Source organism: Macaca nemestrina, chromosome 7 (assembly GCF_043159975.1).
Source record: "Macaca nemestrina isolate mMacNem1 chromosome 7, mMacNem.hap1, whole genome shotgun sequence".
Taxonomy (NCBI): Eukaryota; Metazoa; Chordata; class Mammalia; order Primates; family Cercopithecidae; genus Macaca; species Macaca nemestrina.
In genome coordinates, this window is record NC_092131.1 from 148040884 (window position 1) to 148054237 (window position 13354).

Consider the following 13354-nt stretch of genomic DNA (forward strand, 5'->3'; position numbering starts at 1 on the left):
CAAAAATATAGTTAGATGGAGGAAATAAGACCTAGTGCTCAATAAATCAGTCGAGTAACTACAACAATATATAATTTATTATATATTTCAAAATAGCTAGTAGAGAATAATTTGAATATTCCAGGCATAAAGAAAAATGTTTAAGGTAATGAATATTTCAATTACCCTGGTTTAATTATTACACATAATATGAATAAATCAAAATACCACAGGTACCCCTAAAATATGTGCCTCTATTATATACCAATTTTTAAAAATCTATGTAAAGGCAATTCCTGAGTCATTCCACCCCTGAGTACAATATCAATCATGAATTATCACACCTTGGGTCCAGTCATTCAACCTATTATTAGTTTATCTAAGTCATATTTTTCAAGGAGATATCCTGAAATTCCTTTGCAAATATATTTTCGAAATCTAGAAATAGATCTACATTTATTTGGTACATATAATGAGAAACCTTTTCAGATCAATACATAATGTAATGTTAAATTTAAAATATAATGTAAGTGTACAGTACAATATTTAACAGAACAGATCCAGAAATGAGCATTATTGATTTGTAAAATTGTATCAATTTGGCATAATAGCAAAGCAATCAAATTCTGAAGTCAGGTAGATCTAGTTCAAATCTCAGCTCTGATACTGTCACTGATCTTGACTATGCTTAGTGTCTGGATTCCTGAATTACCTCATCTGTAAAATATGAATAATAACTATCATACCTACCTCAAAAAGTTGCTACAAGAATTAAAGGAAGTAATGTTAAACAATGCTCAGATATGGGTCTGTTATATTGCAACATTTCAAAAAGTATTACTTATTATATTATAATAATTATGAATTTGAGATAGACCATCTTTAAATGACATCTAAAGTGTTGCTTAATTATTTTATTTTATACTCTTTCTAAATGTTAAGACAGACTAAAAACTAAGAACTCTTAATCTGCTAGTCTTAGATAGATTTTGTCATATCTGAAAATTACAGTGCAGTTCTTAGAGCAAGCTGTTTCATATTTAAGAAAATATATGGATTAAGCCAACTTGTTATCTTAAATAACAAGTGAGTAGTAGAGAATAGCATCTCTACTATTTACAAGTGTATAGCAGCAGTAGCACACATTTTTAGCAGCGATTATTTTATTGTTCTCTTACACTACTATATAGTCTGTCTATAAGAGGGAATCTATGTCATCTACCTTCATGGAATAAGGTATTTATTCATTAAAAGATATCTAAAAACATACTCAATATATGCCTAATTGGAAAATACAATGATCATCCTCAGTGTTCCTCTTTTTTTTCTCTCTAAGACTTTTATATGTATTAGATGTGCTCAATAGCCATATCAATTACAGCTTGGAAAGAACCAGTCGGTGTAGGAAACATGGTATTTCTTACCCTTTCCATCTTATTTAGTGGGGTTATTTTCAGTGTTTCCCAGCTAATAGCTGGTAATTTTCTAACACAAGTGATTATTCTGCTCAATATAACAGATGATATTTTCTGTAGTTACTAAACTTGCACCACTTTAAGACTGACGACTCAAACACTGTCTTCATAAAGGATGTATCAGTGATTTTAATTTGCTACTCTTCAAACTCAAAGAATATCTGGAAGGCACTAGAAGATTAAGCTTGACTCTCTGATGTAGCTAAGATTCATTAATTTCCTAATAAATTAAAGCCATAGAGACTTAGGGGTCATGATTAAGAATCTGATATATAAAGAGCTGAAATGTATAGTAATATATAAATGTTGAATAAGCAAATTGAACAGAGAAGGAAATGTGTTTCAATATAACACTTTTTTCTCAAAAACAAGTTTCTTAACTAGCAATTTCATTTTTCTGAGGCTGGATTGGCCCTGCTTGCTGCTGTGTTAAGTTGGCACTCCTGTGATACTCAAAGCCAGAAGAGAGTACCAGCACTGGCTTGAGATATAGACCTTGGAGTGAGAAAAAAATTGTGAATGAGTTCATGAGGGTAAGGAGATAGAAGTAGTATTATGCTTAAGCTTATGTTGATGGCCTTAGTTTTCTAATTGAGAACAGACTGGCCTTGGGAGTTGGGTGTGTGATGAAACTTGTATCACTAATAATGAGATGGTCTTACCCAATACTAGTCCTTTGGAAGTGCATGATTTGGGGTTCTTTTAAAGTACATCTCAAATATTATGAGGTCGAGTTAGTGGCTCACAGAAATCAGGGAAAGGTAAATTTCCTATTGAGTGTGTTTTTATTGGCAGTCACCTAAAGATGAAAGGAAAAGCAGGCCCTTTCTAAGAAGCCAACCAGTGCTGTGTAGATCAATTATGGAAGGCTCCAGTGCCAGGAACTGGCTAAAGGAAAGTTGTCAGAGTTGATGGCAGCTCTGATTTCCTTCCCCAAAGTAGAGCCATTATCTGTTTTGTGGCTTGAAAGGGATGTGGGGTCATGGGAATCTCTTGATCTGAAATGTAAATGCCAGGCGCTGTGGCTCACTCCTGTAATCCCAGCACTTTGGGAGGCCGAGGCGGGCAGATTGCCTGAACTCAGGAGTTTGAAACCACCCTGTGCAACTTGGTGAAACCGCATCTCTACTAAAATACAAAAAAATTAGCCATGCATGATGGCATGTGCCTGAATCCCAGCTACTCAGTAGGCTGAGGCAGGAAAATCACCTGAGCCCAGGAGGTGGAGGTTGCAGTGAGCCGAGATCATGCCACTGCATTCCAGCCTGGGTGAGAGTGAGACTCCATCTCAGAAAAAGAAAGAAAAGAAAGAAAAGAAAGAAAAGAAAGAAAAGAAAGAAAAGAAAGAAAAGAAAGGAAAGAAAGGAAAGAAAGGAAAGAAAGGAAAGAAAGAAAGAAAGAAAGAAAGAAAGAAAGAAAGAAAGAAAGAAAGAAAGAAAGAAAGTCGCTTTCATACAATGAGTAAAATTGGAGGTTCTCCTGGCTTACACCTAGGATTATCCTGAGGTTTCATATTCTTAAATACTATTAAATAATGGAAGTAAAAAATGTAATTTGGGAGAACAACTTTTTATGGTCAGCCTCCTAAAGCTCAGAAGACGGCCTCTATTAGAATAGATGACAGGTTTCTTATCCATGTGTGAGGATGGATGGACCTATTTTCTAATATTACCGGAAGATGCGGGAGTCTTATACAGTATCCCTGATCAACTGTGGGTAATAGTCAAGTGTTTTTCCTAGGTTTATGGTCTGCCACTGAGTAAGAAAGAATGTTAAGCTATAAACCCAAGCCAGAAAGTGAGGTGATCAAAAAGGTGCCAATCTACAACTTGGTGAACTATGAGCTATTAGTAGCTTCAGGATGACAGCTCCATTTTTTTTAATCTCCTGAGTCAGTTTTATGATGATTTTGCCACCATAAATTTAGGAGCAAAGTATGCCTAACAGAAATTGTTTATAATCTACCTCAAGCAAGCTATGGCTTAACTAAGCATGGTTAAGATTACAGAGAGTAAAGTTTATCTTAATTTCATAGATGCTATGCCAAAGTCTATTTCCCACTCAATATGGGAATGTGGTTGTGAGGTCTCATAGATCCACACATTGAAGTAGTCACCCCAATGTCTGGTCTTTGTAGCTGACATCAAAAGCTAACCTAATGATCTTATGACTTTCTAAGTAGAGAAGATAATCAGGTGCTCCTGAGACTAGAGAGAGCTGGAGGCAGGCCAAAACTAGACAGGCAGTCTTCTTGACCACAGGAAGCTAATGGCTCAGCAATCACTCCTTGATTCATGGGTTTTAGAAAGCTGATGGCCTTGTGGCTGTTTTCCTTATTAAGAAACTCTCTGTCTAGATTAAGCCTTTGTGCATAGGATATTATGTGTTTGCTCTACATGAGGACTGCAGACAGTGTGCTGAGGACTAACAGGCATGATACAATCAAGAGTCTGTGATTGGGCGTACTCCCTGAAGACAAACACGAGGCTCCTTTCTAGCAGCTGCAACTGCCTTGTGGCATGATTGTGCCCAACATGATTGTGGCCAAGAGATGTCAAGGGTTGTTTCTCCTGTAATAATTTAAGCAAGTCAACTTATTTTAAACTCCTTAGGAATTTAAAATCAAGTTGGAGGACAAGAATCTTGTTAAATCTATGCAACTGATCAAACTATTATATGCTACAGACTGATACAAAAAAATAGAAACACTAAAAACAGTGATAATACTTTACCACAGTAAAAAGAGAGAGAAACAGAAATCAAGAAAGATATTCAAAACCATGTGAAAAGACCTATACAGTTATCCTTTGGTATCCACAGGAGATTAGTTCCAGGATCACCCATCAGAGACCAAAATCTGCAGACACTCAACTGCCTTATATAAAATGGCACGGTATTTGTGTATTTCCTGTGCACATCATCCCATATACTTTAAATTATCTGTAGGTTGCTTATACCACCAAATACAATGTAAGTGCTGTATTAACAGTTGTGGTCTTGAATTTCTATTTGTGTTTCTTATTGTTTCATTGCTATTTATTATTATTGTTTAGCATATTCTCAATCAACAGCTGTTTGAATCCACAGATATAGAACCCACAGATACAGAGGGCCAACTGTCCTTTACATTTAAGAAAAAGAAAAGTCATTAAAGATATTTAAGTAGAAAGGCCCGTGCTTTAAAGGCATTGATCTTTAACAGTGTAGAGATTAGATTTAATGTGGAAGAAGAAATTAACAAAGGAAGATTGTTTAGAAGATCAGTCTCAGAAGATCAGTTTGCAACTGCCTAAGTAAAAGGTACTGAGGACTAAAACGAGGTCAATGGTAATGTGAATACAATTAAGTTGAAAAAATATGGGCATGGTGACTCACTGGCTATACAACAATGACTTATTAAAGTAGGCCATGTTTGCATCTGTTAAGCCTTATAATAAATAGAAATCTTTATTTCACTCTTACCTAACTTTATAGTGAACTCCTTCTATACCAAGTTCTCTGGAGGGAAAGGAAGCTGCTCCCTAAAAATAACTAACTAAAAGGTCAAAGACCGCATTAGTTCATTTTCACACTGCTATAAAAACACAACATGAGACTGGGTAATTTATAAAGAAAGGAAGTTTAACTGACTCACAATTCTGCATGTCTGGGGAGGCCTCAGGAAATTTCCAATCCTAGTAGAAGGCAAAGGGGAAGAAAGTCATATTTTACACGGCAGCAGGAGACAGAGAGCCGGGAGCAGGGGGAATTGCCAAACACTTTTAAAGCCTCAGATCTCATGAGAACTTCCTAGCATGAGAATAGCCTGGGGAAAACTGACCCCCATGATCCAATAACTTCCCACCAGGTCCCTCCTTGACATATGGGGATTACAATTTCAGATGAGATTTAGGTGACAGAGCCAAACCATAAGCCAAACACAAAGAGTGACCTGTCACCATGATTAAAACACTGTGTTATATGGGGGTTGTCATTTTCTTAATATTCGGCAAACCTGGTTCAGAGCATGCAGGGATGGTGATGTAGGGTAAACCACTGACTCACAAGAAAATTCAGTGGAAACAGCCCATGTTTAGGCTTAGGAGATTTTCTGACCCTTGAAAAATAGGAAAGTTATCTGAGGGAATAGGGAAGAATCAAATTGGTGGACTTGATAGGAAGAACTGAAATAAAATGTTCTCAGCTATGAAAGAGAAGACTGCTGTGATGAGAAAAGTTAAGTGAAGAGTCCCTGGAGCGTAGGAACAACTTTATCTTCTATGCTAAGTGGAAGATTTTAGACCCTGGCTAAACATGGAAGTCAAGACTATGAAAGAGGAAGAGGGTGTGAGGATAGTATGTAATCTCAACTTTATAGAGAAACAAAAAACCAATGTCAGTACTGTGACAGAAAATTAAAAATATGTTAAACCAGCTTTATTCATATGTTGAACAACCTAGCTGACATTGGGTTCTACAACAGAAACAAAAATTGGTATTTTAATTAAGGTAAATTTAAGAAAAACAATGGAATTGTATAGGACTTTGGATGAAAATTAGCTTGTTCACATTTACCAAGATAGTTGTTCCTGGTGATAATTGTCCTTCCTTTTAACAGTGTCTCTTCATTTTTATCTGTCTGCATTATTTCACTTCTGTAACCACTGCCTCTTTCCTGAAAAGGTTCAATCATTCTGATTGAGGTTGAACAGAAGTCACCCACCTAGATCAGAACCATGGACAGAGGAATTTCACATAGGCTCAAAGAACTTAGTGCCATGAGAACAGTACTGCAGAGAAGAATTTGAATCACTAGTGAAGAAAGAAAATACAGATGATAACATCCTCCCCAAATTGTTTTTCCCTAATCCTACCACTGTTTTATAGACTTGCCCAAATTGTGGTGCATGCAAGTCTGGTACTTCGAGAATAGACAAACACCAACATACACACACACACACACACACACACACACACACACACACACACACACACACACACGTTGCAATGCTTCTTATAATTCAACCAGTGGAGCTCTAACTACAAATGTCAAGGGAAAGGGAAACTTAAGTCATATACAATGAAAGCACCAAAGGAGTGTTATTCTAATTAAAATCTTGTTTCACATTTGGAGAAGGTACTCATGTGACTCTGTTCACTATCATTGAGTAAAAGTAGTTTCATCAAATTGATGCTGTGTAACCATGGGCATGTATCACTCAGATACCCCTTAGAGAGAATCTGCTGACAGCAGGATAGTTGGGTAAGAGCCTCCAGCTGCCACACCTGCAGTATCCACTGCAGCATTCACCCCGAGGCTACACCCTCCCCAAGCTGCTCCCAACCAATGGCTAAACTTGGTGGAGATAACAGACCTGGCCACTTGTACCCAATGAAAGACTCCACTAGTAAGCAAACTTTTCTCTCCATTTGTCTGAATGACTTTCTTTTATCCTCAGTATAGTCAATTTCAGGCTTTTCATACCCAATTCTCCTTCCTACTCCATATACTTTCGCAAACGTAAGAACTGTGTCATGGTCCAACGGCTCTTCTCACCTACTTCTGCTATCTCTCCATTTTATCTCTGAGACATTTCTGCCCAATAAACCTCTTGTACTTTTCACACTGAGTTGCTGTGTGCTTTGTGTATGACTCCTTGCTGACACAGATGACAAAAGTTAACAAAATCTTATAAAACCACTCAAGGGTATAAATGTTAAATTCATTGATTTCACCAAAACATGTGTCCTTCCCACTTTCTCTTGCCCCTTTTATTTTTCTGTCACCTCTTCTCTCTCCCTCTTCCAGTTTTTCCCCAGAGCCTGTCTGAACTTTTATCGTCACAGATAGGAAAAACAGAATGAAATTTACCATGTCTTTTCTGCCAACACTTATAGGAAATGTACAGACAGCTAAGCAGAAATCAGAAAGCAGAATTATTAATTTCATTATCTGGTTTCAGTGTATATAGCTTATTAATTTGTTTTACTGTGTATAGATTATTCTTTCATTGACACTTGAGTAAACTAAGGAAAGGATGAATGTGGTTTGGCTCTGAACTGATTGGGGATGGCAAAGGTAGAAAAGTGAAGAATTTAGCAGCATTGTAATAGAAAAGTAATGACTCCATATTTTGAAATTCTGCCCTAGTCATAGTTTTTTAGGATGATAGAAGTTGTTATATTTAAATCGTATTTCATTTTATTTTAAAAATATATTTAAAATATTTATAGAAAAATTAAAATAAGCACATCTTTCTGAAAGAGCCTGTGATTGAAGGCTCATATGTAAATGTATCCTTCCGGTTCTTTAAAATAAGCATTCAGGCAATGATAAATTGTCTTGATGACTGAAAGCTATCACCCCCTTCCCATACTATCACAGTTCCAAAATCTCTTAGAAAGTCGTTGAAAGAGGCATTTTCAGAAAATGTAACAGTGTGGAAAGATCTATTCGAAATGTAAAGAGAAACTATTTTAGCCAGACATTTATACTGCATGTGCTTAACAAAAGCATGGATGTAGATTAACTCTCGTTCTGACAAGGATTAAGTCCATATTTAGACAGAGTTAGCAAATCAAACTTTTACAAAGTGATAGATGCTGTAGGTGAGGAGGAGGTGCAGAATCTATAACATCATAAACTCAGATAAACCTCCAGGTGCGTGACACTATGTACCAACATTTTTCATAATTAAATTAGAATTCAACTTAATTATCTCCTAAGACAAACATTTTATTTAGTTGTCAAATTATTATTGCTGGTAAACCTAAAGACGCAGTATTCGTGGTGTTGTAGTAGAGACAGTAGTTTATTTACTACCTTAATTTCTCTGAATAATTCATAGTGATCTTTTACCACAACTGGTTTTATAACTTATTTAAATTACTTTAACATTAGAATATGAATGAGAGCAATTCTTCACATGTTTATTTCAAGGACATTGAAGTTAAAGATGTAACAGAAATAACATCTTAATCACTTCTATTTGGAAAAATCAAAATTAAAATGATACATATATATTAATTTGTAGGAGTTTTAAATTTAACACTTTAAATCTTACAAATATTTTATTTGAAATAAGTAGGAGCATGTGGATGTATTTAACAATAAAATTATTTTGAAAAACTGAGTGCATTATAAAACAGAACTGTGAAATTTTTGCCTAGATAAAAAAACTAAAACATGGCTCTAAATTTTGCTTCTATTTATACTGTACATCAATGTATTCAAATTTCAGCATAAAACCTCTAATATACATATGTATGTATATAGATTTAAATTATTGGCCAGGGACGGTGGCTCATGCATGTAATCCCAGCACTTTGGGAGGCCAAGGTGGGTGGATCACCTGAGCTCAGGAGTTCAAGACCAGCCTGAATAACATGACAAAACCTGGTCTCAATTAAAAAAAAAATCTATATAGACAGATATATAATCAATTATATAGATATGTCTATATATTCATATATAAAGAAGTATATATGAATATAAAAACTGTGTATAAGCATTGATCCACAAATTACACTTTTAAAATCTATTATATTTATCATAGTATCTACAATTATGTCATAATTTACAATTATGAATTCGAAATAATTTTGAAAACCCACCAACAGAAGAATAAAACATGTTGTATGAATGTTTTCAAATATTTGCACCACTTCAAAATAATAAAGTAGATAATTTTGCAAGGCATTTGTTATTAAATGGAAAAAAAGAGAACAGCAAGCTGCAGAGGCAATGAGGCATTTCAATTGAGATTATAGGCTCTGGAATTAGATTAACTGAGCTTGAATACTGATTTTGCCACTCGCTAGCTGTCTTAAGGAAACATTTCATAAGCGCTTTGTGGATTGGTTTCCTCATTTTTAAAAAGAGAGTCAAAATAGTACTTACCTTTTATGGCCATTGTAAAGATTAAGTGAGTCATTATGTATAGAACAATTATAACAGCATAGATACGAAGTCAGCATTAAATTCATGCTTATTTATTTACACGGAGTGGACTGTTTTATGTTAAAATGCAAAAAATATCACCATGCAAAACTACTTATTTTATATCAACATAGATATGTATTGCAAACATGCAGCAAAATGCCTATGAACATTCATGCCACACTGATGCCAGTGTGTAACTTTTACCATTAAAGACGAGACTGCTTGAATGTTTTACACAGAAAATAAATTTCATACATGATTTTTGTGATTACATTTTAAATACTTTGATACTTATGTTAAATGTAATACTATGCAACTGTGAAAAAGAATAGTATAGATTACATTCATTGAGTTATTGATATGAAAAAGTTCATGCACATATATAATTATGAAAACAAGCAAATGGAAAGAGAGCATTAATTGTATCAATATGAATTCAATCATGTAAAAGTATGTGGTTGTATTTGGGTATGTCATGTTAAAGTTAACAGTTAAACTGGTTAGGTGATTTTGACATATATATATAATTATACACATATTCATATTTTTAGAATCATTTTAGAGTTAACTTTTTTTAAGAAAACACTGTAATGTTGACTTTATTGTGAAATAAAGTAACAATGAGCCTAGTTAATCATGCAGCATCCTGCATTCAAAGCATATATGTTGAGAGCACAGCCAAGGGCCATTGATGAATGGAATAAATTACAAAGATATGAAGATACTTACCCACCACACACCTGGAGTGCAGAGAATTTGCAAGCATCCAAATCATTGCCGCTTACTATTCGAGCCTTAAATGAAGAGTGAGAGAAAAACAAAACAAACAGGCTTTTAGCATACTACAGTTTTATGTACATGAAATCGGGACACAGGTCAACTGCACTACACACGTAACACCTAGTATGACAGATGCTAAGCAGGGTCAGCTCCAAGTCAAAGCTGCTATGTTTTTATGAGTACACGTTTTGAAATTAGCTGTCAGCATTTAAACAAATGCACTGGCAGAGCCCAGGAAAATATGTCATATTCCAAATGCTGTTTGCCCTTAAAACTTGATATGTGCAATAAAGATCATGAATCAGTCAGAAAGGTCATGTTTAGCCAGACTGAAGAAAAGATGCTGTGTTTGACCGTAGCAGACCCCTAGGTTGGCAAGTATAGCTAAGGTAAGCGCAACTGGCAAGGTGTGACCTCTCCATAAATGCAACATTATCAGGGGCACACTTAAAGGACAACCAAATAATGGAAAGCTGGGATATCATGCACATTTCAAAACTAAAACAGAGGAATCAAACAGGTCTAATATGTCACAAACAAACATGTACAAAAGACAAGATCCCTCAGGAGGGAAGAATAAGTATGATTTAAAACCTTTTCATCCACAGAACTGCTATCTGAAAGAGAATCAGGAAAAGAAGGGATAAATGTTAGATGGAGTACTTTTCAAGAAATCGTTCAAACACATACATGAACAGAGTGTTAATATGTTACATTGTTTAAAATTATAAACAAACAGTTTCAAGGTTGAGCACCAAGGGAACAAAGATAGTGGGTTCTCATAATTTAAAGAGCGGGGAAATGTAATAGAATGCTTGAAAAGTATAAAAATGATTACAGGATTTAATGAAAGACAATGTGTCATATTAAGAAAAGAACACAGTTGAAGAATCAGAAGTCCTGGGCTCCAACTGAAGCTCTGCCACTTACTAGACACATTGGGTAAGCTACCAAACTCTTTGGAGTCAACAGCCTAGATCCAACTCTGAAATACGATCACCAATACTTTGACTAATTGACTTGCAACATTATTGATAGAATCAATGAGATGAATATTTGGGAAAGTAAACCTCAGATGACTATATAGATTAAAGTTGTTTTATTAAGAGATTATTTATTTATGGCTTCTCATCTCATAGAGTTTACGAGCTAAAAGATTAAGTTGAGTCCATCTTACAAATAAGAAAACTGATGCCTAAAGAGGTTAAGTGACTTGATTAAGATCACAAAGCTAGTAAATGGCAGAAGAGAGACACAAATCCAGGGCTCCTGATCTCCCATCTGGTGCTCTTTACATCTAATGTTTCAGATGAGCTGAACAAAACAGTGAAGGGGGCTTGGTCTACAGCCTTCAGATGCAATTTAAGATAAATCATAGGGCCAACATTTTCCAGGTCCAACTGCTCACGGGTACAAGGAGATGGAGAATGGATTACTGCGTCATCATTTTTTAAACACATGTTTAAATTTGCCTGGTCATAGGATATAGTCTATCACTACCTCACATAGTACTACTGCTCTGAAACTCATTAATTCATCTTTGCTTATTAGCATAAAACTGGAGAAACTTCTCTATGGATACAAGTTGGCAAAATGCTAGAGTTGGAGTGACCCTGGAGTTTATTTAGTTCAAACTCCTTCTTTATATAAATGAGCACTGGAAAGATTAAAATTTGTCCAAGGTCATGTAACTCAATGATGACCCTTACTGATGAAAATCTGAAATGCATTACTTTTCTTGACTCATTAAGTATAGACTGCTTAACTATCATAAGTAAATATTTTGGTGCAGATTTTACAGTATCTCAGGGTTGTATCTTCAAATGCAAAATAGGGTAAAATGTATTGTAAAGTAATAAAAGACAAATTTATGGCCATCATCATTTTAAAATACTATATAAAATAAAGGAAATAAAATTTAGCATTATTGCAGAAGAATAATATACCATATTCAAGAAAATCGTACCCGAAATATTATTTAAAATACTGGAATGACCGGCCAGGCGCGGTGGCTCACGCCTGTAATCCTAACACTTTGGGAGGCTGAGGTGGGCGGATCACGAGGTCAGGAGATGGAGACCATCCTGGCTAACACGGTGACACCCCGTCTCTACTAAAAATACAAAAAATTAGCCGGGCGTGGTGGTGGGTGCCTGTAATCCCAGCTCCTCAGGAGGCTGAGGCAGGAGAATGGCATGAACCCAGGAGGCGGAGCTTGCAGTGAGCCGAGATTGGCCACTGCACTCCAGCCTGGGTGACAGAGTGAGACTCCGTCTCAGAAAATAAATAAATAAATACATAAATAAATATAATGGAATGACTAATATGATATATCAACTGGCCAGAAAATACATATCTTAATTTTCATAGGGAGCAAAAGTAATTTGATAAAAAATCAAAACCTTCTAGTCATTCAAAACCTCCTTAAAATAGGATTGTAATGGGTCTTCTTTAAGTTTAATATGTTAAAAAAATGTCTTACTATTACAGTCAGCAATATATGTCTGAAATAGTAGCATTTCCATCATCATTAAAAGCAAACAAAACTGTCCAAAAGCATCATTTTCATTTATTTCTGAAAATTCCGGCCAATATATTAAAACTAATGAAAATAAACTATATAAATATTAGAAGCCAAAATAGAAAGTTGTTTTTACAAGAATTATAATTTTATATCTAGTAATCAAAACATACAAAATCACATGGAAAACTATTAAACAAAAGAGTCAACAGAGTAACTATATAGTCAATCGTAAGCAAAATAATAATGTTATTTCCTATATACTAGCAACTAGTTTGGAAAACAATGAAATAAGATCTGATTTCAAATATGCAATATTTTGAATGAGTACTTTGTATTCATTATCTCCCGTTGATATCAGTCTTCCATCTCAACCATCCCACTAAATAAAGGTAATCTTAACAAGGTCATCAATTACTTTTCAGCCGTCAAATCTGGTAATACATCAATTCTTTCAATGTTTCATTCATTCATTGAACACATATTTATTGCCAGTGAACCCTTTTTTGTTCACTTTGACTGCTTTCTTGTCTCCCTGCTGTATTCTTCCCTGAAATCTTTCTAAAAAAGATAAAATTATGTCATTCTCCTTCTTAAAACCCACCAATGACACACAGTGCCCTCAAGAAAGAACATAAAATCCATGTGAAATGCAGTCTCATCACTCATTATATCTCA

The 13354-nt window shown here is 35.1% G+C and overlaps 1 protein-coding gene across 1 annotated transcript in view; it reads right to left on the reverse strand.

Moving 5' to 3' along the window:
• Positions 1-13354, reverse strand: part of LOC105490028 (unc-13 homolog C) — a 699235-nt gene that overhangs the window by 510658 nt on the left and 175223 nt on the right. The window contains exons 3-4 of the mRNA XM_011755257.3: positions 10750-10772; positions 10105-10169 (exon numbers count right to left, since the gene is read on the reverse strand). Coding sequence (XP_011753559.2) covers positions 10105-10169; positions 10750-10772 — 88 coding nt within the window. The remainder of the gene's footprint in view (positions 1-10104; positions 10170-10749; positions 10773-13354) is intronic.